The sequence below is a fragment of the Gymnoscopelus braueri genome (assembly GCF_963280865.1).
Source record: "Gymnoscopelus braueri genome assembly, chromosome: 17".
Classification (NCBI taxonomy): domain Eukaryota; kingdom Metazoa; phylum Chordata; class Actinopteri; order Myctophiformes; family Myctophidae; genus Gymnoscopelus; species Gymnoscopelus braueri.
In genome coordinates, this window is record NC_137617.1 from 34,239,161 (window position 1) to 34,263,068 (window position 23,908).

At 42.1% G+C, this 23,908-nt stretch overlaps 2 protein-coding genes across 3 annotated transcripts in view; one reads left to right on the top strand and one right to left on the bottom strand.

Annotated features, from left to right (window-relative positions):
* Positions 1–5,247, bottom strand: part of pkd1b (polycystic kidney disease 1b) — a gene marked incomplete at both ends in the record, with an annotated part of 39,507 nt that extends 34,260 nt beyond the window's left edge. Inside the window, 10 exons of the mRNA XM_080455730.1 lie at positions 443–579; positions 773–948; positions 1,287–1,418; positions 1,593–2,372; positions 2,657–2,928; positions 3,583–3,730; positions 4,010–4,128; positions 4,350–4,564; positions 4,749–4,929; positions 5,223–5,247. Of these exons, the coding sequence (XP_080311856.1) occupies positions 443–579; positions 773–948; positions 1,287–1,418; positions 1,593–2,372; positions 2,657–2,928; positions 3,583–3,730; positions 4,010–4,128; positions 4,350–4,564; positions 4,749–4,929; positions 5,223–5,247 (2,185 nt within the window). The remainder of the gene's footprint in view (positions 1–442; positions 580–772; positions 949–1,286; positions 1,419–1,592; positions 2,373–2,656; positions 2,929–3,582; positions 3,731–4,009; positions 4,129–4,349; positions 4,565–4,748; positions 4,930–5,222) is intronic.
* Positions 5,248–10,700: 5,453 nt separating this feature from the next.
* Positions 10,701–21,997, top strand: asb3 (ankyrin repeat and SOCS box containing 3). Of its 2 annotated transcripts, none has more exons than XM_080455241.1 (10): positions 10,701–10,803; positions 11,439–11,738; positions 12,634–12,804; positions 12,894–13,006; positions 13,129–13,261; positions 18,417–18,594; positions 19,339–19,554; positions 20,182–20,484; positions 20,958–21,097; positions 21,790–21,997. In XM_080455241.1, exons 2-10 carry the CDS (start codon positions 11,540–11,542, stop codon positions 21,987–21,989), a joined length of 1,653 nt encoding a protein of 550 aa, XP_080311367.1. In that variant the 5' UTR covers positions 10,701–10,803; positions 11,439–11,539; the 3' UTR covers positions 21,990–21,997. The 2 variants fall into 2 exon arrangements, with proteins under 2 accessions (XP_080311367.1, XP_080311366.1); XM_080455240.1 differs by having other exon boundaries at positions 10,709–10,803; positions 11,533–11,738.
* The last annotated feature ends 1,911 nt before the right edge of the window (positions 21,998–23,908 follow it).

Sequence of the window (23,908 nt, forward strand, 5' to 3'; positions counted from 1 at the left end):
TCGAACTGGGAACCTTGCGGTTTTCCAGTTCACTCTACCCGGCCACTCTACCCCTGAGACACTGCCGCCCCATGTGTGCATGATTAACAGGCTGGTCAAGTTCATAGAGTTCTCCTGATTGGTCGAGAGATACTAGGAGCTGCGAGATATCAGAGGGCCCAAATACAGTGGCAAGAAATAATAACACAGAAGCTATATTTTCTCTCACTATTTGTTGCCTACCTTTAATAGGTGCACAAAGCCAAGGATGCAACAGCCTATATGGGTAAAATAAGAACGCTTCCCTACACCATTTCAAACCAAACTTTTAACTTGTGTATCATTACAGCTCTGGAAAGTGATACTTAGGTATCTGAAACATTCATGAGCAATATCTCAAATTTGACAGCATTCATCTGATGTAGGCCTATTAATATCTGTGCTTCTGTGCCTGTGTGTTTACCTGGAGCATGGTAGGAGTGGCTAACAGTGTCCTGGACATACACTTGTCTCTCTCCTCTGTCCACAAGCCCCTCTGTGGTCTGACATGGAGCGGGATGGGTGTGGTTCACCTGGCTGCCCATCTCCCCAAAGTCCCAACTACAGGATATACAGCCACATGAATTTTCACATCACATTGATCAAGTATAATATTGCAACAAAATGATTATGTTGTTTGTAGCTGGTGATTATATTCATACATCATTTCAAGAATGTTATGGGAGGATATCTGTGGATAAAAATATAATAGTACAACAGTACAGTATATGTGTACAACCCAGTATATGTGTACCTAACGGTGACCGCCAAGGATATGTCCACTTTGAGTCTGATGGTGTAGAGGCGTGCGGTGGCTACGGCTACGACCTCACTGACAGACAAGAACTCTGGCTCAGACAGCGGAGTCGCAACATCAGCAGTCAGACGGATCTCCTGGGTCTGGGAACTCACCGGGTTGGAAGCTGTCACCTAGAATGACGGACAGACGGATCCATTACTGTGTTGGGTGTCATATCAATGTCTTAGTGCAGCAGTCTTCAACGTTTTTAGCTGAGAGACAGATGAAGCAGGGACCCCCACTACATATTGTATAACATTGTGTTGCAGATTAAACTTTTTTATAGATTTCATAGATTGTTTGACAGCACTATCAAAGCCTATCAAATTAATGTTTTTTTTTGTGTGTTTTCAGACATTTAACCACTTAAAAACTCTACATTTAGTAAACTTGACCGTTGGCTCTGTACTTGGTCTACTCTTTTTCCCCTCTACACCGTAGATCTGCTATTTTCGGCTTAGTATCTTACCAATAGATTATACGCAGCAGGTTTGTTGAGGAGTACAGTGTAGGATTCTCCCTCATAGGCAAACTCATCCAGGTTGTCAATCGCCCAGGTGACTTTCACTGAGGAACCACTTTCCACCTTTGCTGTAAAGACCTGAGATAGTGGGAGATGATGACATTAGAGATCACATAACAAAGAGAAGCTTTTTGAAAAAGGCACAAAAAAGTTTTTTGTTTGTTTTTTAGCCAGATTCTTCGTAAAGTTTATATTTGTGTTTGTGTGCACAGACTGCACAGAGAGAGAGAGAGACGGTGGTGACACTTTTACCTGTGAGGTGTCCACCAGCACCCTCAGGTGTCCATATGGTTCTACGTGGAGTCCTGACACCGCCTCATAGCCACACACCTTTACACTGGCACTCTGAGTGCTCACTCTATTCACCACGCTGATGTTCAGAGTCTGGACCTGCACAGAGGTCAGCACCAAGGTGACAGAGGAGAACCACACATCAGGGGACTCTCTCTCACATCCAGGCCAGGATTGAGCCACATCCTCTGGACATGATGGGAGTAAAGGGACTCCCGTCCGGAGCACCGGAGCTGACCATGAACTACTGGCTTTCTGCCCAGATAGGATCTTAACAACAATGAGAGTTTGCACGTTGATCTGGACGTGAATTTGGTTGTTTTTGTCAGGCTTGGGGTGGATGATGCGAAGACCAGTTACAGGAGTCAGAACCGGAGTTGGAGCAGTGGTTAGAAGAACACCAACATCAGGAACTGTTGTCATCTGTGGGTGGGTGAAGCCGGCGAGGTCCATGTGTTCTGTGCTCAGGTCATGGCTAGCCCTATGCAGAGTGTCCACATACAGCATCTGTAGATCACACACCACGTCATCTATCCACTGTCCGCCTTGGGGCACTGGAGAGAGTCCTCCCTCCATCCAGCCACCCCACTCCGATCCTCTTAGAGACAGGTAGCTCTGGCGCCAGGGGGAATTGAGGGTTGAGCCATTGCCACGGCAGTGTAGGAATGTGCCTGATTCTCGAGTGTGCTGTATGGCCAAGATATCATCAGGATAAACCATGATCTCTCTGTCAGGCAACACCAACTATAACAGAAAACAATCGGTATATAATCATTATTAGGAAAATAAATAAAGTCTGCAACACTGGCTACTTTCTCAGCTCCACTTGTTTATTGCTTCAACGTTTCGATCCTGCTGGATCTTGACATTTAGCATTATATTATATCATTATTATTAAACACAATTACATTTATAGTCTGTATTTGATTTGATTCAAGATAGAGAGCAGTAGAAAAACAGCTATGAAAGTTATTGAAGCTCAAAATGTTTTGGCTTTGGACATTAAACATAAAAAGCACACTCACACTAATAGTTTTTAGCTGAGAGCTAGGGCTCACTCTGAGGGGCAAGTCTGCCACCAGGTGATAGAAGGGGGTTATTGCAGAGAATCGGGGCGGTAGAGAAAAGCTGCGTTCGCCTGCCATGGGAGAGTACGGGTAGGGGCTGCATGGACTGGTGACAGGTACACATGCCTCCAGCAGATGGCACCAGTACTGTCCCGTAGAACAGCCCCCTGTGGTGTTACACAGAGGCACTGCAGAGCAGCAGGTGAAGGGGTTGAGGAGGGAGCTGCAACCTGCAGAGCACACCGTGAATTAAGTATTCATGAGGAGATACAGTAGCAGAAGTGAGATCAAAAAGAAAAACAACAACACAGCTTCCGAAGTTTTCTTTCAACACAAGCGCTCATCAGGTCAAATTGGGATTGTACGTGAGATTTTTGGGCGGTGAAACCGCCCCTATATGTGAGGTTTGGATATTTGCACACCAAATCCTGCGCTGTGATTGGCCACCAGTGTACCCCCCTAACCCTGCACCGTGATTGGCCAATCACAGTCTATTCAGGACTGTGATTGGCTAGGGAAACATGACACATGTGCATAGCCCTATAAATAGGACTATGCACTTAAAAAAAACACATCTATGTTTTTTTTAAAGTGAATCACACATTGTGGGTGGAAAGGGTATTAAAAAAAACACATTATTCTTTTAAGTGAGCTTCCATCACTGTGATGACCACCGCCCACTTCACACTGGGTGTGATTTTTTATTAGGTTTAGCAACAACTCCAGCACCTGCAAAACAAAAGTTGGTCTTGGGACGTGTGTACAGTATGTCGACTATTTTGCATATTAGAAATGTTTAACAGCAGGATTGATAACCACTTAAGCCCTACTATGTACTTTCTTGTACGAAAAATGTTTAGTTATAGTAGCTCTAGTATTGGTACCTGGAGGTACGAGGTGGTGGCTGGGACTGCAGTAGGGCCGCAGGATCTGGATGCGGGACAGAGTGGACAGAAGGCTGGGCTGAACCACCAGCTCTACTGAGACCAACTGGCCTGCATGACTGAACCATAAGCCTGGAAACAGCTGCATCTGTGGGTATCATATACTGTAATGATTACTTACGGTTGCAAGTGTAAGCGTGTATGATGATATCAAATACTGATCATACTTTTGTTTAGCGCAGCAAAGCAATGCACAAAGCTAGAGCCCTGAAGATTCCATTATTACACGTAAACCAACAATATAAAATGAACTACGGGATGGATCCCAACTTGATCGGCTGCCACAGATACATTCCATGCATGAACCAACAATATGAGAATATGAATTTAGATTGCTTTCCTATTTCTTGTAATATATTTCACAGACCTCCACTGTGCGTTGCCTGGTGTCAGGGGCAGAGGGGAGGGTTAACAGCTGGTCCTTGGCATAGCTACCAGACATGAGACACACTCCTGTCAGATAGCTGTCCACAGACGGTAAAGCCACTACACACAGAGAGGAACACAAATCATTTCCTGCTGTGTTAATTTTGACAGTGAATTTTGATTTAGTTTAATCATAGTCTTTAATTTGATCAAATCATTCTTAACTATACCCAATTATTTTCAAAGCTGTATAAACCTAGCATTTGTTGCTGTCTGTCAAAGCGTACACCTGTTTTCTCATGAGTGATAAACAATTAAATGCGTTCTTACTCGTGACTTACTCGTGACTTGTTTTTCACAGAGGAAAGTATACTCCCTGTCACACCTGGACCTCCTCTGCTGTCCCATCGTACCCAGAGCCATCTGAGTACAGTCTCCTAGGGCTTGACTTTCACTGCCATTGTCTGACCAGTGGGGACCTACGGGACCTTTATCCCCACTCTTCGGGTGGTCCCCTTCTCCTGCTCCTTTGTACCATAGCCACACACTGGCTTTCCTATGCAAACAGACAAAACAAAGGATGCTCAAACAGAGCAACAGGAAGCTGTACTAGAACATTCAAATCTAATATTTATAGAAGGTATTATAAATCAATAATATCCACATTTATAGAGAAAGGCATTTGAAATCTATATCCAATAATAATCCCACCGGTTTACTCATCAAAATGTTTGACTCACACTGGAAAGGAGTAGTGGATAAAGTTCTGTTTTTCCGGACTGTCCACGGCAGCTAGATCCCCTCCCTGGGTTTCCCTGCACATATCCTGTGCTTCTGTCCAGGATAATGCTATTTCAGAGAGCCAGTAGCATCGCATGCTGGTCAAATGGATTTGACCACCTTTTGGACAAGGGATTTCATCTGTAAGACAATAATCAGGAGTTGTTAATAATGGCATAGAGGGCTGATCATTTATTATCCTAGCCTGCCCATATTGAGAATAATGTGTTATGTATGTGTTATGTTAGGCATTATGGCATTCTGGATCCACTCAATCAAATTCAATACCTATGCCAGTAGTATCGAGGATTAAGTTTGGTATATCTGACATATATGACAGTATATTATAAGGGGTAGACATACTACACTTGAATACATTTAATTTCAGAGGCTGCTCAATTGAGCCTAATCAATGTTCCATGAATGCTTCTCACCTCCAGTCGTGGTGATGAAAACCATGCATAGAGTCCACAACAGAGCCAGGTTTTGAAAATCTGTTTTGAGTGTCATCTTCCACAAGAGAATGAATCATTAATTGGCTACAGTAGCTCACTGCTGGAGCCCAGTAGATATCAACACACTCCCTCCATGTCACATGCAGTGGGCATTTTCATCTCTCTCTCCGTTTGTTTGCCTTCTTCCTAGTTTTTTACCATCAAGTCGCCATATGACTTTCAGTGTCCTTGTTGAAGTCGTCGGAATTTGAAAGTTTCACTTGTATCATCTTTTCAACCTTCCCTCGCCTTAAGACCAAGTTTGTGTCTCTCTCTCAACAGATGCTCACACACTCGTTTCTCTCCATTTAAAAGCTTATTTTCCTCCCCACCCCCATCCGCTCCTCCTCCCCCTCCTCTCCCTGCAATTGTCCTAACCCTGGACACTGAGTTATGGTGGTGTCATTGTTTTAAAGGCCTTGTCTTGCCCCTCTGTTTGAGCGCCTGGGTGACTTCTCGGTTGTCTCTCAGCAACAGCCAGAAGAGTAGAGTGGACAGAGGAGGCCAGCTTTTCTCATTACCATGTTGTAAAACCCTTGGCACTCAATAGAGACAGACAAACTCACTCAGGCAAGACAAAGTTAAAGGCCATTGTCGAAACTACAGTATCATGGTGGTGGCGAAATTGTTATTTTTAAGATGTTGTAACGATGTCACTAAGAGTTAAATTAACAATTGAGATGAGAATATATTTTAAAAGCTCATCTTGTGAGGCCAGCACAAAGACTGTTACCGAACTATGTGAACAGTTAACACCACAGGCTTCTCCAGAGGCAGACAAAAACTTGTGACGTACATACATGCAAATGAAAAGGCCAAACTTTTAAACACAGGATGCCACGTGGGTTGCCTGGATACAAAACAGATAAAGGTAGTGATAAGGCTACCGCAGTTGAGAATTGTCAAAAACTCACTATGGAAACAAATCTCTCCAGCAGAGTGACAGAACATTTGCCATTACCCAAATTAATCAATCCAGCTATTCTTAGCCCTGGCACCAGGAAGAGTTGAGGGATGAGCCACTGTCAGGGCAGGTCGCTTTGTTGAGGTCCAATCTGAGATGAAAACAAAAAAAGAATAGTTAGATCTACAAATTGAACAAAACAGAGATTGTGAAAGAAGGCTGTGGAATGGGTCTTGGGGGAGGTGCATTGACATGAGGTGTCCCCACCCTGTGCGCCTCATGGGTGAACTGTAGGGGTGGGGGGGGAAATGGATTCACGCAAGTATTGCAAATATATATTTGACCTTAACTGGCTGCATTGAAGAGTATGATTCAACTTTTTATGCCTTGTTTATATTGTTTATAATTGTTTTAAAATGTTCTAGTATAAAAAAAGCAAAGTAACTTGGGGCAAAAAATCGTAACATCGAATCACAACAATCGTTGAATAGCAGAATTGCAATATAATTAAGAATCGTAATATAAATCAAATCGGCACCCTAGGTATCGAGATCGTATCGAATCGGGAGGTAAGTGAATCGTCCCACCCCTAGTGAACTGACATATTCCCTATCGCAGTGGCATGTTTCTCCGCATCTGAGTACAGTTTGGCATTTTAGGGACTTTCCATGCACCAATGTGGGAGGATAGATGCAGAAGGAAGTGTGATCGTTGCAAATCAGCAGTGCACTGCAATGTTGTTGGTAACGATTGAGAGCCTTGTATTGATTTACTTTTACAACATCTGCCTACTTGAACCAGGTCAAACCCACTTATATTTATGTTTTACCTTGAAAACAGATAAATATGGTGAAAATAGCCTATCTACAAGCTCTTTTGGGCTTTTTATGCCTTTATTGATAGGACAGTAGGCTGACAGGAAAAGGGGAGAGAGATGGGGAATGACATGCAGCAACGGCCGTCGGGATCGGGACTCGAACCTGCGACACGCCTCTGTAGTTAGAAGCACTGAAATTGCATATATGAAAAAGTTAATTAAGACAAATGTAATAAAGTAACTACATAATGAAAAACAGGAATAATGTTTATTTCAAAAACCTGTAGTAGGCAATATACAATACATCACAAGAACAATATCTGACATATCAGATATCAGGTATAACGGCTAACTGCACACTGTTTAATGTTTTTACATGGTATAACTGTATTTGTAACCAGAATTTGTTTGAATTTGGTTGTCGAGGTATCATTAAGATGTTACATTTATAATTAAGGCTGCTACACCATATAATCAAGATTGATTAATATTTTCCATTTTGGTTGTATTTTAAGTGTTTAACTTTTTTTTTTTATACTGTCATGTAAAATGTTTTCATGTTATGTAATGTAATGTAATTTATATCTGTGTGGACCCCAGGAAGAGTAGCATGCTGCTAAGGTAGCAGCTAATGGGGATCCAAATAAACCAACAAACAAACAAATATCACATTTAGGCGGGTGCAGTTATGGTTTGACCCAAAACAAATTGCAACAAAAGGTTTTTCAATGGATTATTGTAGTATTAGGTGTACTTAATAACATATCAAAAGTTTACCAAAATCGGACCACTAGAAAGGTAACATTTTCAAGATGGCCGCCGCCAGTTCCTTAAAAAGACCATTACTCCTTCATTATTCATCCTAGACAAGTAATGTTGGTGCCTAACCCCATGTTTTGGTAATCTTGAAATCTAATTAGCATATATAAATTATAGTCAAGTGATTACAAGTTCAATTATAAAGGAATTGGTTATAAGCATGGTTATAAGCACATATACATATACATTGTAATTGTGAAATGAAATAATAATCCTAGTCCACTAGGGCAGTGGTTCCCAAACTGGGGGTCTCACTCAACAGTAAACAAACCAACATGCAGTATAGTACAGGGTATCTGCACCTTTCTAAAGTTACAATTTAATGACTCTTCAGACCTTTTTAATAGTAAATTGGCCAAATTCTAAAATATTACAGTGGAGAAATGGCCCCTTATGGGCTTGGAGAGGATGTGCAAGTCAGCACAGAGCTATCACAACATTTAGTGTCTACTGTCTTGGGTAGGGCGGGTAGAGGAGTGTGCCCGGATAGGGTTCAGATTTGCTTGTCACAGACATCTTATTCCTGAGATTGTAGTAGTTGTGTGGGGTTTAAGTGCAAAATTAATTTCACATGTCTTTTATTTTGTGATCGGTACTGCTGGCAATAACCTTGAACTTTGATCTTTTTTTCTGGATAATTTTAACTTTAAAAATCCCTCCTCACTAACTATGCCCACTCACGAGTGCCCATCTCGGGCATAGGAGCCAGCATGGAGGTCCACTTGGGACCAGTGGGACTATCCAGTGAGCCAGGCGACATAGGGATACTCCTCTCAGCCTAACCCATAAGCTTCATTTCTGCCTCCTCCTCACTCTGTCCTCCAGCGTGAGGTGAGCGCAGGCTCCCTAAGCCACTTGGAGTGAAATCTGGCAAGATACAAGTGTATCTTTCATGTATCGTTTGGGGAACTGTCTTTGTTGAAATGCGTGGCGTATAATTTCTCCTCCTCCACATGACAACCCTCTGAGCTCTGGAATAGTCCAGCAATCCAACTGTGTGACACGTCATAATTGCTATCACTTCAAAATGACGCTCCTTGACTCCTCGCCTCCTCGCTCGGAGGCAGGGCTTAGGCGGGAGTGGAGGACTTGAGGATGGACACTTAAAAATTGGAATTTGGCTATCGCGATGCACAACGTGCATCAGGGGCTGACAAGCCCCATTCTCTTTAGCTGCCTATGAGCACTCGTCCTGAGCTCCCAAGTGCCCCACTATAGCTTTAATGGGACATGTCTGAGCCAACTGTTGAAGGTTTTGCACCTCGGACATGGGGGAGAGGAGAAGCTCAGGGTCTCCTTGGCTCCTATAACTTTGCTCTTCTGTGCTCCAAGTGCCCACGGAGCAATCCAGTGACCCCCACTCCCCATACTCCCCTGTACCCACCTGAGGGGAACCCTAGGCCCACTAAACTCTACACCAGACCCCATTTTACCTCCTCGCACAACCCCACCCTCATACTCCCCTCTGCCTAGGCACCCAGTAGAGAAATGGGTTCTGACAGCTCTGCACTAACCTCCGTAGCCACCCCTTTTTACACACTCACACTGATTGCCTTCCTAATGTGTTAAAAAAGTTTTTCAAAATCTTGTGTCTACAAGATGACAGTTTGATTCACATTTGATCCGCAGAGCTATCCAAAATGTTTAAATATTGCAAGCAATACTATATCAACTGACAATATTCTCTTTCTCTGCCACCTTCTGAATGACTGAAAACTGTGACTATTGTTTTGTTGTGTTTTGAGGATATCTTGAAGCCTTGTTCCAGTAAAACAAATATAACTAGTTGAAACGGGTGAACATTTCAGAGTGTTTTAATAGAGTCAAAAACTAAATATTGGATTTCACAATTATCTAAATGTATCTCTGCAATTTGGACAAGTCCTGTGGATTTCTATGCCCCCGAAACATAGGGTTAGACACAAAAAGTACTTGTCTAGGATAAATAATGAAGGAGTTAGGTTATTTTAAAGATGTTTTGGCCATTTTGGACGCCATCTTGAAAATAACACCTTTCCAGTGATCAAACTTTGGTAAACTTTTAGTATGTTATTAAGGACACCTAATACTACAAAAAACAGTTGAAAAACGTTTTGTTGCAATTTGTTTTGGGTAAGGTGCTTTTTTTTCATAACTGCACCCGCCTAATTCTGATGATTCTATTCTGACTAGGCCATTTTCACCACAAAAAATGGGGGGGAAATACACATGAATCTGAATCCAACATATTATTAGCAAAATGTATTAACAATAAACAAAATTAATTAAAAAAATGTACACATAACAAATCTAGGCTACCTGTGGAATACTTCCAAGCAAGTCTCAAATCTCTCAATAGTCAACAAACAACAACAAACAAGCTAGGTCTGTTTAATGAATGCAACAATGAATGGGGGTATATTTATTTAATGAATAGGGGCAGATAGTGCCAGATTACTTGCAAATGTAATGTGCCTAATTCTTTGGCATGAGACAATTTTAATAAAGGTATACTTAATTGTGTCATAGCAGCATTCTTTAATGGTTTAAGGAAGTATCACTTACTACAGGTTTACTGTAAATAAATAGCTGATTTAAATCTGAAGTTTGAGACCTGATGAAGACCCGACAGGGTCGAAATGTTGTACCAACTTGTAATACATTCCTGGGAGCTGATATACAGCGTGACTGCGAACTCTCCTTCCTTCTTAAATCTGAAGTGGCCAATATCACACACATGCAATACCGTACATGGAAATCAGATTGGCCACTAGGGAGAGCCACTCGTCCACACTAGGTTTTTGACCCACAATTGGTCCAATCCCTGGTCCAATCGTGTCACAGAGGCTTTAGTTTTGACCAATCGTAGCAGTAGCTCCCCTGTGTGTACGGAAGTAAAGTGAACTGGTGAAACCATGGGTGAATCCTATGGTTTTCAACCAAAAAAAGATGCTTAACTCCCAACTGGCACTTGATATTTATAAATGGACTAATGCCCACAGGTTAGGAACTTTCCTCGTTGCTACACTTGATCATTTGTATTACCGTGTATACATATATTTATATAACTATATACAAATCATACAGTATTCTAAACCTCACGCTACAGTATACGTTTGAACTGGCGGGTTAGCAGCATGGTAGTAGCCCCACTCAGCAATATTTTACTTTTGCTCTGTTGTTCCTGGCACCACAGAATTGGACTAAATATCCGACTCATGCAGCATGAAATGAAATCTTCAAGAGATTGTCCTGGCAAATGTAGGGCAACGTTTGATAAATGTATTTCACTCACACCTATAACCAGTCTCGATCAGAGAGCAAACTGATGGAAAAGTTGTATCAACGTCCAATCAGATTAGAGGTGTAGCATTTAAACGAATCAATTTAATGTATCATAAAAGTAATTGATAATCAATCATTCCATAAAATAGAGCTATTTTGGGCATGTAATACCACCCATAGGTGAAAAGTGTCAATTCTTTTTTTGAAAATATCAGATCGACAAGGCGGCAACACTTTGCGATGCAACGCGTTTGTGAGCTTGTAGATCTGCCATTTTAATTATTTTTGCAACAAATAACTCTTAAGGGTGGAAAACTACACTTGTTAAACTTGTTGTCCTCTCTCCATTAAGGTATTCATGGGGGGGAAAAACTATTGATCCCAGACCTGTCTCCTGTGCTGTTGCTGTTCCCAGTTCCTGTATCCTCCTAAATTCCATCACTTAGAAAGGGGATGGACTTCACTGAGTGTTACGGGGACACCGTGTCCAGTGTTGCAGCTGCAGCTCGCTCAGGGTGCAGAGAGCGTGTTCGGAAGCTGATCCGCAAAGGGTTCAGTGTCGACAGCAGAGACAACCGTGGCTGGAATGCCCTGCATGAGGCAGCAGCCGCTGGCAACAAGGAGTGCGTGCAAGAGATCCTGTCTGCTGCTGGTAAGCAAGGGTTGTAAACAGCTCATGGTTACATTTATACTTAAATGCAGTAATATGTGACCGTGCACTGCTCCCATTACAGTACGTCTGCGGAGGAATTCTGGATCAGTCAGAATCGTAAGGAAAACTGAAAATTTCTTATGAGCTGGGAAAACTGTATTTCTTATGAGCTGGGAGAAGTACATAATACACAGAGATTGTAGTTTTCTGTCTAACAGCAGAAATAGGTCTGAAGGACCATATTTATACACACATAGATAAGAGGAGACCACGCCACAGAGCCAAGTTGTATCCATAACAACAATAAATATCAGGCCAGCATTCAGTAGTGTCTTGGAAAATGCGTACTGCTACGGCATTTCACCAGGAGAAGGACAATTAACATCTTTGCATCAAGATAGCTCCATACACAGCCTGGTACACAAGACTGCAAGGCCCTACCTAACAGGGAATACCACCCATCCTTGCAATTGGTCAAAGGCTACTGATCTATAATAACAAATAGGCGATTTCTAGTTCCTTCCTAGAATTACGCAGTAACACACACATTTGATTGTCTTTTTCTTTTTATGTAGAGTAGCTAATTATTTCCCCCCCTATTTTCTCCCCAATTCAGTAATTAATCCCAGTTAATTCCTCCCACTGCTTGCAACTGCTGTTTAACCCTTTACTCCACTTTACCCCTGTGCCACACAAGTACCCTTATTTGATATTTTGATTGTCAATAGGTGGTCTCAAATACTCCCGCACATGATTGCTCATGGCTCCCTTCAACAAAGTGATCTGCAAGCTCACTGAGCTTGTAGATTGGCTATTCATCGTATGGCAAAGTATGAGGTTTCAGTGGTTAAAGACGGCCTTTGCTCTTCCTGTTTTTTTCTGACTTGGTAAGCAGCAGGCTCATCCCGCGGCCATCGCGTCTACGTGAATTCTTTGACCCATGAGGGAGAGGCTGCAATATACCTGGCGGCACGGCAAGGAAACCTGCCGGTGGTCCGAATCCTTCTGAAAGCACATGCCAACATTAACCAGCCAACCAATGATCTGTCCTGTCCTCTTTATGCAGGTATGCAACGCACTCATTATTATTGACATGGTGGTACTTAATCTGTATATCAGTGTTATTTATCAGTTGTGTTCCTATATATACTGTAGCTGTGGATGCTGGGCATAAAGGGGTCGTGGAACTGCTCGTCCGTAAAGGTGCAGAAGTCAACGGCACACACACTGCCTCCTGTTGGACCTGCCTTCATCAAGCTGTTTATAAGGTAATATTTGAACACACACACACACACACACACACATACACACATACACACATACACACAGATGTACAGTTTACATTTTATACCATGAATCATGTCACACCTTTATTATTTTATTCCCCAAGGGTCACAGTGACATTTTACGCATTCTGGTCGGTGTGTGTCACCTGGAATCTCTTGATGACCACAAGATCACTCCTTTATTTTTAGCCTCACAGTATGGACAGCAACAGTGCTTGGAGATTCTTATTGATGCAGGTAAACCATCTTTCTTACTGTGTGTTTTTGTGATGATGACAATAAGAGGCTTTACATTATTAATGTTAGGACCAGTTTATAATATCTGTGTACAGAGATATATATTATAATGTGTGTATATAAGTTCTTTCTTTGATTTGTATTCATTTAATGGAATTCCTGCAATGTATTAATCCAATGTGTAATATGTCTGACAGTCCTTATCAGCTAGTAGAATTCCACTCCACTGTCTCCTCCTCTCTCCTGTCTTGTGATAATAAAGTGCTTGGTAGAGGGGAGGATGCGCCATTGTAAGTTGGGATCGTGTCCAGTGAGATACATGGTCGTTTACAATCCTCGTACGAGTAAAAGAGATCTCGTGTGTCACGTGTCTTTCTTTATCTGTGTGTGATCAACAGCAAGGGGGTTTAAGATAACGATCAAGAACCTATCCTTAGGTCACTGGTCCTTCGAGCCGGATTTCTACGTCGTTTTTGGAAGAGGAGAAGAGGACGCATCGCAAGTCTATCGATAGCCAGAGATCTGAGAGGGTCCTGCAAGCCCTGGGGTGTAAAGTCACACCAGGCCGGTGTTCACCAGTCCGAAATCTTCTCTTCGACGAACGACTGCCGAAATCTGAACGTGATCACACGCCTATAAGAAACATGTAAGTGGTCCTGGTGTGGACATATTGTTGTTATTACTTAGGTGTAATATTGACAAGTGTGTTGTAGTTGTGCATAGATAAGCAACTACAGTTATAGTTGTGTTGTAGTGGCGGGGGCCACTGCATTTTATTAGCTGCAAGAGTATACTGAGAACGAGTTTTGTGTGAGTTCAAGAGAGAGTCACGGTAGTTAATAAGATAAAGAGTCTGATTAACTCCCTCCAGAGGATTCAGTGATTTATCCTCTGGGGCAAGTCGACACGTGGTGGATCTTCCAGGGCATGATCCTTTTGTCTATGTTTAGTCTATATATCTTGTATAACCCCCATAAGACTCTCAGGGGTGTACGGTGTGTGGTTTGAATGTGATAAGTTAGCTGATCCCCTGGGCTAGTCCAACACGTGGTGAACTGGTGAATATTTGGGTGTGATACAGTTTTTGACCAGTATACAGCAGTGCCTAGAAACGTTGAAATACACTTAGTTAGGATAAGAACAAGATATTTACAGTGATTAAAATAATTTCTACACATTGAACAGAACATTATAATAACCACACATATTTAAGTTCACCCACATAATAGTAATTGACTGCTAATATGGAGAAGGAAAAAGAAGATCCTGTGAAACAAGTGATTGTAGTCGATGTTACCAACGAAGGACATAAGCCAAAGCAGGGCAAGAAGAGAGGCCAGCCAAGGGCCCCCAACTCATGTTTTAGGTGTGGTCGTATGGGCCATTTTGTGGCTGATTGTATATCAAGCACAACAGTACATGGATGGGATGATACGAGGAAAGAGAAAGGCCAAACAAGGGCCCCCAACTCATGTTGTATATGTGGTCGTAAGGGCCATCTTCTCTTCGGACTGGCTCTTTGCGAGTCATGCAATATGTCTGGCTGGGATGATTAGAGAAGAGAGAAAGAGAAGAAGATAGGAGGCTGTGCGCATTAGAGCGACAGCGAGAGAGAGAGAGTTTTGTAGTAAGAAGAACATGTTTTGTTTTGTCTAAAAGATGTGTAAATGAGAGAGTGGATTGTGCATTTTTCGTGATCTGTATGAATTGCCCCACATTGATGAAGCAATCATTTAAACATTTCAAAATTCCATGTCGTGGTGCACAACGACATGGAAGGAGTGATGTTTAAATGGGAGTAAGAATGTATGTGTGTGTGCTCGCATGCATGAGTGAGAGAGAGAGAGAGAGAATAAGAGAGTGAGAGCAATTCAGTGAGCCTGGCTCTCCATGTGTGTGTGTGTGTGCGTGTGCGTGTGCGTGTGCGTGTGCGTGTGTGTGTGTGTGCGTGTGCGTGTGCGTGTGCGTGTGCGTGTGCGTGTGCGTGTGTGTGTGTGTGTGTGTGTCAGTGAAGTCAAGCCAAGAAAGAGAGAAAAAGGAGAAAGCCAGAGGCAAACTACTCATTTAAAGTATTTTTACTCAGTTTGGGAACTTTAAAGTATCTGTACTCATTGTTTAAGTATTTCTACTCATTTAAGTATCAGCAAGAGTTTGTTAATAGTCCAGCCATTTTCTCAAGGGAAATAGCAAAATTTTGAGGCCACGTTCTCAGTTTCATCTCACGTTATCTCTTATGTTGATTTATTTGGGTAGCATCCCACACACGTGAGGTATGTGTGGGAACCACAGTAAGCTCTTAAAGCACTTGAAGGTCACGGGCAGTAAAGCATCTAGCTTCCTAGGCCACTCACTCAGCATGACATGATGCAAAATTATGGGTTTAACTGGTTTGTTAAGAAAAAAAAAAAAAAAAAAGATTAGCTCCTCTGTGTAGGCCTTGCCTGACCATACTAATCCCCTTGTCCAAACTGAAAGATGTTAAGGCCTCTAGGTTTTTACTCCAAATGTCTCTTAACTAACCCATTAAGACCTGGAACCTGTGTAAATTTTTGATATGTACTGAACCTCATCTCACTAAAGTTCGTTGCCAAGATGCATTTTCTACTTTGTTTATTTTTTTGCTGCACAGTAGACTAGCAGAGGCACTTTTACGCCTGGGAAACGCTTATGTAGATAAGATAACAAAGGAACCTAGTCGCGCTTCACATTGGGAGTTTTTATTTGTTATGTCTGCCACCAGTGACACAGACCATTTCACACTTAGGATCTGAAGTTGAGTCATGACCATAGGTCATATCTCAAACAGGAGGGATGGTACACATATAATATATAATTAAGCAGCATTTTCACACTTATAATTTTCAAAATTATGCTACACAGTTTTGTACATGTTTTTAGACAATGAAAAGGTAACGAAAGGCCATATGTAAGACTATTATTTCCACTTATTGAAAAGTGATGATACTGTAAAACTAGATTGAAGTACAGATGTGTCTAAACGGCCATAGCCATAATGCATCACATTAGTGGAGCTTTACATGAAAATAGTCCAAAGTGCAAATTATCTGTCTAGTCTTTTCTCTCTCCCTACAGGGACTGAAGCACTGGTGATCTGCATGCCGTGATAAAGATCATCAAGCGAAAGGACCAGGACCAACTCTGCGCTGAGAGGGTCCGTTCCGAGTCCTGGTCACCAACACAATTGCTGTGAAACGTGTTATTTGGATCCACAAAAGGCCACTGTAAATTGGTTCGAACATTATCAGACATTTAAGTAATAGGAGTGCTAAAGCCAGCAGCGGGTGGGGCCGAGCTGATAGCGCTACGGTCAGACCCAAACCTGGAGAAGACTCCCATTAGAATAATCCCCTTCCCCATTCCTATTACACGTAGAATAGCACCCCTGGTATTTTTGTGAGTTTTTTAATTTCTATGAGTGTATTATATATTTGTATTATTAAAGTTACTCGTAAATCGAGGAGTGTTGACGAAAATGTTTCTCACCGTCTAAATCTAAATATATATAGGTATATTTTTACGCTAATCAAATCGCTAAGACTAAAATGTGAATGTTTATGTTTGCACACATATAAATATATCTGCTTCACACAACTGGTCATGAGAAGTGACATGCCTCGAAATCCAATATCGCTGGTGAGCCTTGGGAGAAAATGACTTTGAACTAACAGCAGCTATTTGCCGTGTAAACCGTACCATCAGTTGAAATACGCCCTAAATAGCACTGTTAAGCCTGTATGTCACTCGGAAGCCTAACCTTTGTTATGTCCACGCTGGCTCTGTGAAGAAGGGTCAGATCAACGAACACAATTGTCAACAGACATTAATGCTGACTCCCCCGTGTTTGTTTAGATCAACTAAGAATTGGAGGTTGTAAGAAAAATACAATCTCACTGGTAATCCCGTGCCAAGTCTCTCTTTCCCCATCTTGGAGTGGGAAAGCTTATGTTACGTGTAGAGACAATTAACTATAGACGTAGCCTGTTCCTCAATGCTACAATGACCAGAGGCCCAAAACCGTGAGTTTGAGTCAGCGTCGTTAATGGCCGTCCAGAATAGATGGACTCTTGACCTTTTGACTGCTGCGAGTGGAGGGGTCTGCGTTTCTGATAAAAAGGACATGTGGTGTTTTTTTTATTTCAGATGACATTAATTCCAAGAATGTTAGTGACGCAAAGCAAGACCATTAGTGTATGGTCAATGAGAAGGTCGTGCAGACATGCAGCGTTGTCTTAGACTGATGACGATATTTGTCCCAAGTGCTCCACTCCACACGAGAGTGTGTTTTCCTTTCAAGCCCTATTTGAGAGTGACATAGAAAGTTAGTCCCAAGGCCACTGGAAGCGAAGAGGCAAATGTTTGAGTTGTTGGGTTGATTAATAAAAATCCTGTTATGATGTTCATTTTGAAATGTGATGTTCAGAAGTATTAATTAAATGAACAACAGGAGGGAATGTTAGGACCAGTTTATAATATCTGTGTACAGAGATATATATTATAATGTGTGTATATAAGTTCTTTCTTTGATTTGTATTCATTTAATGGAATTCCTGCAATGTATTAATCCAATGTGTAATATGTCTGACAGTCCTTATCAGCTAGTAGAATTCCACTCCACTGTCTCCTCCTCTCTCCTGTCTTGTGATAATAAAGTGCTTGGTAGAGGGGAGGATGCGCCATTGTAAGTTGGGATCGTGTCCAGTGAGATACATGGTCGTTTACAATCCTCGTACGAGTAAAAGAGATCTCGTGTGTCACGTGTCTTTCTTTATCTGTGTGTGATCAACAGCAAGGGGGTTTAAGATAACGATCAAGAACCTATCAATTATCATCATCATCATCGTCATTATTATTATTACTAGAGTTTCGGGCCGCCATGCGACCCTCACTCCTATGTCGTACCGCCAATCCAATCTGATATGCCCATATATGGAGATCTCCGTATCTATCAGTCCTTGTCTCTTTTATTCCCATATGGAGATCTCTGTATCTGTCAGTCCTTGTCCCTATGCCCATAAATGGAGATCTCTGTATCCGTCAGCCCCACCGGCCGGTCCTCCCTTACGACAATTTGAATATAGGATTATTACTATTAATTATTATTAGGTGTTCACATCTGTTTTCCATTGTACTGTAGGTGCCAATGTGAATTCCCCGGCAGAAGACTTGGCCACACCACTGCTTATCGCAGCTCAAGAGGGTTATGAACGCTGCGTGGAGCTTCTTTTGGAGCACGGCGCTGATCCTAACCTACCATGCAGCTCTGACTGGCCGCAGCTCCCCATTCATGCTGCCGCTGAGTTTGGCCACATCAGGTACTACTGATCCATAAGATGTTTCTCTGTGATATATTGTACACGCTGCAGTCTGTTCAATGGAAATCGAAGACTCAGTTGCAGACATTAAGCACTTTCAACCTGGTGACTCTATTTTGGGCATGTCATTATAAAACGTGTTGTGAGCTTGTAGATTGGCCATTTTCGCTCATTCAATCCAATCGTACAATGAAGTATAGGGCTTAAAGCTGCACTGTCAGGTTTTTTGTGAATTACAGTACATATTATTTTGACCAATCTGTATGGTTAGAGTTTGTTAATACAATATAACTAACACAACCGTGGTTGTTGTAATTGATCTCCCTGCTCTTCTATTGAGAAATGTAGATCCTATGGCAGGGTCTGAGAACACTACTGGCTGAAAGGTGGTACTGCCTGAAGGTCAAAATTCAGTATCTCCCCATAGCAAGTAGGCATGCTCTATTCGGTTCAGTGTAAAAACTTCAGCACTTGCACCGGGCCCCGGGTTCGATTACCCGGCAGGTTACAGAAAGTTACAGAGTGCAGCTGTAAGTGGTTAATGCATGTTTTTGATGATATATGCACTTTCTTGAAAGCCATTATACGTGCAATAAATCAGAGTTCAGCATTTCTAGCTAAAATAACCATACTATATGATAAGTATACTCCGTATAACTATGATGATAATTATTATCGTATATTATTGTATCTTTTTGTAACTACCGGTACTGTACTGAGTATTTATCATTTCTGTCCTTCCAGTGTCCTTCAGAGGTTGATAGCTGTTACAGACCGTGCGTGCGACAGTGGTGAGGCCATGGTGAGTCCTCTGTATCTGGCTGTGAAGAAGAAGCATCATAAGAGTGTTGAGCTGCTCTTGAAGGAGGGTTACAGCCCAGATGCCCAGGACTGCAATCTCATCCTGGGTTATCATTCACCACTGTCCTTCGCCTTGTCTACGTATGATGACCCGTGCAGGTTTGTACACAAATTAATTTAACAAAAACATTGAAAATATCACAGATACAAGCTCAACCCCCCTCTTTCTGGCTCCTCTGTATTTTACTGGCTCCCAGTAAAATACAGAATAGATTCCAAAATACTGCTCGCCACCTACAAGGCCCTGAACAACCTAGCTCCCCGCTACCTCTACGACCCCGCTACCTCTACGACCTCATCCACCCATCACCCCTCAGGTCTGGTGATGCCAACCACCTGGTGGTCCCCAGGATAGAGTGCTGAACCTGAGGTGTCAGGGCCTTCTCACTAACTGGCCTTCCCTATGAAACTCACCCTCTCCTCCTTTAAATTCACCTCTTCAGACTCACCTTCCCCACATAATCATTTCCCCTTTTTACCATTCTAATTTAAACAGTTTTAGTTGTTTTCCTCTGTTTTTAGCCCTTTTGTCTTATTTAGTCTTTTGCTTTTGAAGACATACTGTGTAACCTTTTCAATTATAAGTTATATTTGATCACTTACTGCACCTTAAGTGGTTAAACTATCCACATGCTAAAGTCTAACACCTATGTCAAATTTGTCAATTTAAAATACCATGTTTTTGCTATGTGACATGGCTGAAATACAGAACAAAATCTCTTTCAGTGAAACGGCGAAGTTGCTGATGGCTGCAGGAGCCAGTTTGATTGAGGCTGTGTGGGTGGTTGCCTTGGCCACTGAGAAACCAGACCTGCTGCAGCTGATACTGCAGCACAGACGTATCCCCAAGATACAGAATATGAGCAGGACCCTTTCCATACCGGACCGCCCAAGAGACTCTGTGTTGAGGCGCACTGAAGTGAGGGCACTGGTGTGTATCGCACTCAACTATGTGAAATTTGCCCCCTGCTGGCTACCCCTGCTCCTACAAGCTGGCCTGAAGCCGTCTTTGCTGGTGCAGCCCATCATGTAAGCTCTAAAACTAAGTTTTCATTGCATGAATATGTTGTGTTTAGTGATATAATTTGACATTGTACAAATGGGTTAGAGCAGTGATTCTCAATCCTGGTTAGATATGACTTTTTATTTCCTCGAGCCAATTGAGGTCATCCCTATGTTCCCCAGGTTCTATGTTCCCCACTTACTTTAGGGTTAGGGTTTAGGGTTAGGATTAAGTTTAGGGTTAGGATTAGGGTTTGGGTTAGGTTTAGGGTTAAGTAAGCAGGGAACATAGAACCTGGGGAACATGGATACGCTCATTTGGTTACATTCGTACTCCATTTGGTTCCTACTCCTCCCTAGATATCAATCATTTAGCTGGGGACCCCCTGTAGCCTCCTCAAGGACCCCACATTGAACCATAGACCAAAGACTAAGACTTTGGTCTTTTGGACAGTTTTGGCCACTCTTTAGCCTCTTCACTCTTGTGATTGTTTTCATAGGCTGGAAAAGGCAGACAGTGCGTCGTTGAACTACCTACTGGCATTTTTGGACTGCCACTGGTCGACCCTGTCACCAAATCTGAGAAACATTCTGCTGCGGAGACTGGATGAGAAGACCTGGACACCACAGGCCTGTTTTGGTAAGGCCCTTAGATCCTGATGCTGGTCTCTTAAAGTGTTCCAGGGGCTAGAACAAAAAGCTTTGGTGAAGCAGCTTTTAGCTATTGTGGTCCTAGCCTTTGGAACAGCCCGCTGGAGGATCTAGGTTCTCTGAATCTGTGCACATTTTGAAAATAAACATTAAGACACCTCTTTTTAGCAGTGCTTTTATTTTATTTTATTAATTTTCTTAGGTATTTTTCCCCCTCTTTTGATTTATCTTTTCTTAAAACCTTTATTAATTTTTTTTATTGAGTCTACCAGCTTAGAGGCCTTTTGGGTAGAGTGTCCGCCCTGAGGTTAGGAGGTCAGGGTTCAATCCCCGGTTGAGTCATACCAAAGACTATAAAAAATGGTACCTAATGCCTCTCTGCTTGGCACTCAGTATAAAGGGTTGGATTCGGGGTAAGTCCTTGCGACATACTAGTGTCATGTCCAGGGGATGTACTTGTACATCAAACTGCCTCGTGCTACAGGAGATAGGCTCCTGACCTATGGACCATGTCCATTCAAAGTTTGATTGAATGGACATGTGGTGCAGATCAAAAATAAACGTTAACAAATTTCACAGTATGTTCTGAATAATGGCATTTCAAATTTCACAGTATGTTCTGAATAATGGCATTTTAACAATCCATCTCTGTCTCTCTCGCCCTCCCCCCATCCTCTCTAGACTGTGTACCATCTCTCTTCCACCTCTGCAGGCTGAAGATCAGAGATGTGTTGGGAAATCCAACGCTTATCCAGCAGCTCCCATTGCCCACTCGACTACATGGCTACCTCCAGTTTGCAGATGTCCCACTACCCCTGCCTTTGTCAGATCAAATGCACCCATACACCAATACCTTACACATACACAGACATGTTCTATAAGACACTTTCTGCCTAGGTCTATGAAATTAACTCAAGGACCCCAACGGAAACAAGTCCGCAAGGACTTTTTTGGCCGGACCTTTTAGACAAAAGCATTATAAATGTAACTGTTGTTTTACATTCTTTTGCCTAATAAAAATTCCAATCAATCAATCACTTTCTGCCTCTCTATATAGTAAATTTACATTATTGTATCCATGCAATTTGACCAAACCTTTTATAGATTGTAACATTATTTCCAACTTATTTGTGCTGATTACTAAATTTGCATTCTTTTGAGTTGAGCACACCTGTTCCCTGCTCAAACCAGACTTCAGGGGAAAAGATTGTTTGTTTACTATTCACCCTGATGAAGGCTGCATAGCCTAAACGTCTGTCATCTTATGGCATATGTAATAAAGAAAATGTGGACTTTAATTTCTGAGTGTCCCTCCATGTTTTGATATTTTGAACAGTTTACCTGGACAATGAATGTACCATAGTGGTCATGCAATGCTCATTTGGTATGTTCTTGCACTCTATTTCAATGACGTGACGCGCACGTCGCTTAACACCTACACTGCAAGTCACACTGGACTGCAAGTCACACTGGACAATTGATATGCAGCTAGGCTTATTCCTATGTTAATTCGCTTCGCTAGGTGTGAGTCATGAGCCTTTGTTGAGGTGCGAATTAAAAGTAGTTTTAAATCTATGCGTGTGCCTGCGTGTGCTCCTGGTCAAATAGGTTCCAATGCAAGGCTGTCCAGTGAGCATTGCACCCCTGCCCATAGGGCAGGGGTGCTGTTTCTGTAGCGTGAGATGGCCTGATGTACAAGCACACCCCCCCCTGAACATGTCACAGGTGCTGTACACTGACTGCCAACATGATGTATATCTGTACTAATATACAGTCAGACTAACAGCACAGATGCTGACGATCTTTACAGGTGCAGACAGACTTTTTTAGTCTATTTGCTGCTACTATAAACTGACTGCCATAGTGCATGAGGGTTGTCTGCCTTGATTGCGATTAAAAAGAATAAAGTGAACATAACCGATCTACAAACTCTCAATACATCACATGTGAGCTCATAGATTTTTTTCCCCACCATTATTGCACAACAAAGTATAACAGTGGTTAGACTGACTAGCCAATTTAGAAAAGTTAAAATGATAGTGATGTTTATCAGGTTACTGTGCCGCTGCAATATCTGAGAAGCTATACAAAAATAAAGTAATCTTATGTAGCTACAAGTAGATGTTAACAAAATTCAATTTGATGCCCTCTGTTAGGTGTCACAATGACCACACTCAGTAAGGTAAATAAGACCCTCCCCGGTAAGCTGTAGTGGTTTCAATAAGGAAAAAAGAAATCCATGTTCTTGTAAAATATAGGCTTTATTACAATTATTAAAACGACTCAAAATAAAATTCAGACAAGACAACTTTAAAACTCCATTAAGTTAAAAGACAGTATCAGCACTAAAATCTAAGCCTTTTTAAAAGTAGTAACAAAATATAATCAAAACTGTGGCAGTAAAATTTTGAGTGCAATTTTGTTAAAGACCCAGAGAGTAAACACTAGTTCTCACACCGTCGAGGGAAAGAACCCAATAAATTAAATCATAACGCCTATATATTAACATAAAACAATTAAACCAATTTTGACACGGCAGCTACCATCACACATTGAGAGGAGTGATAGTCAGAGGCTTGAGATCAGATGGAGAGCGATCAGATTGAGTGCACAGGTATGGATGCAGTCTCTCACTAAAGCACTGGCCAAAGAACGTGTAGATGTGGGTGTTTGCATCCACATCATAAAAAGAGACCTGTCCCACGTCATAGTCTACAAAGACTCCCACTGCCTGTGGTTTCTCCTTCGCAAACAGATTGAATGCAGACGACACTGGGCCATAGGCGCGATATTGGCCGGC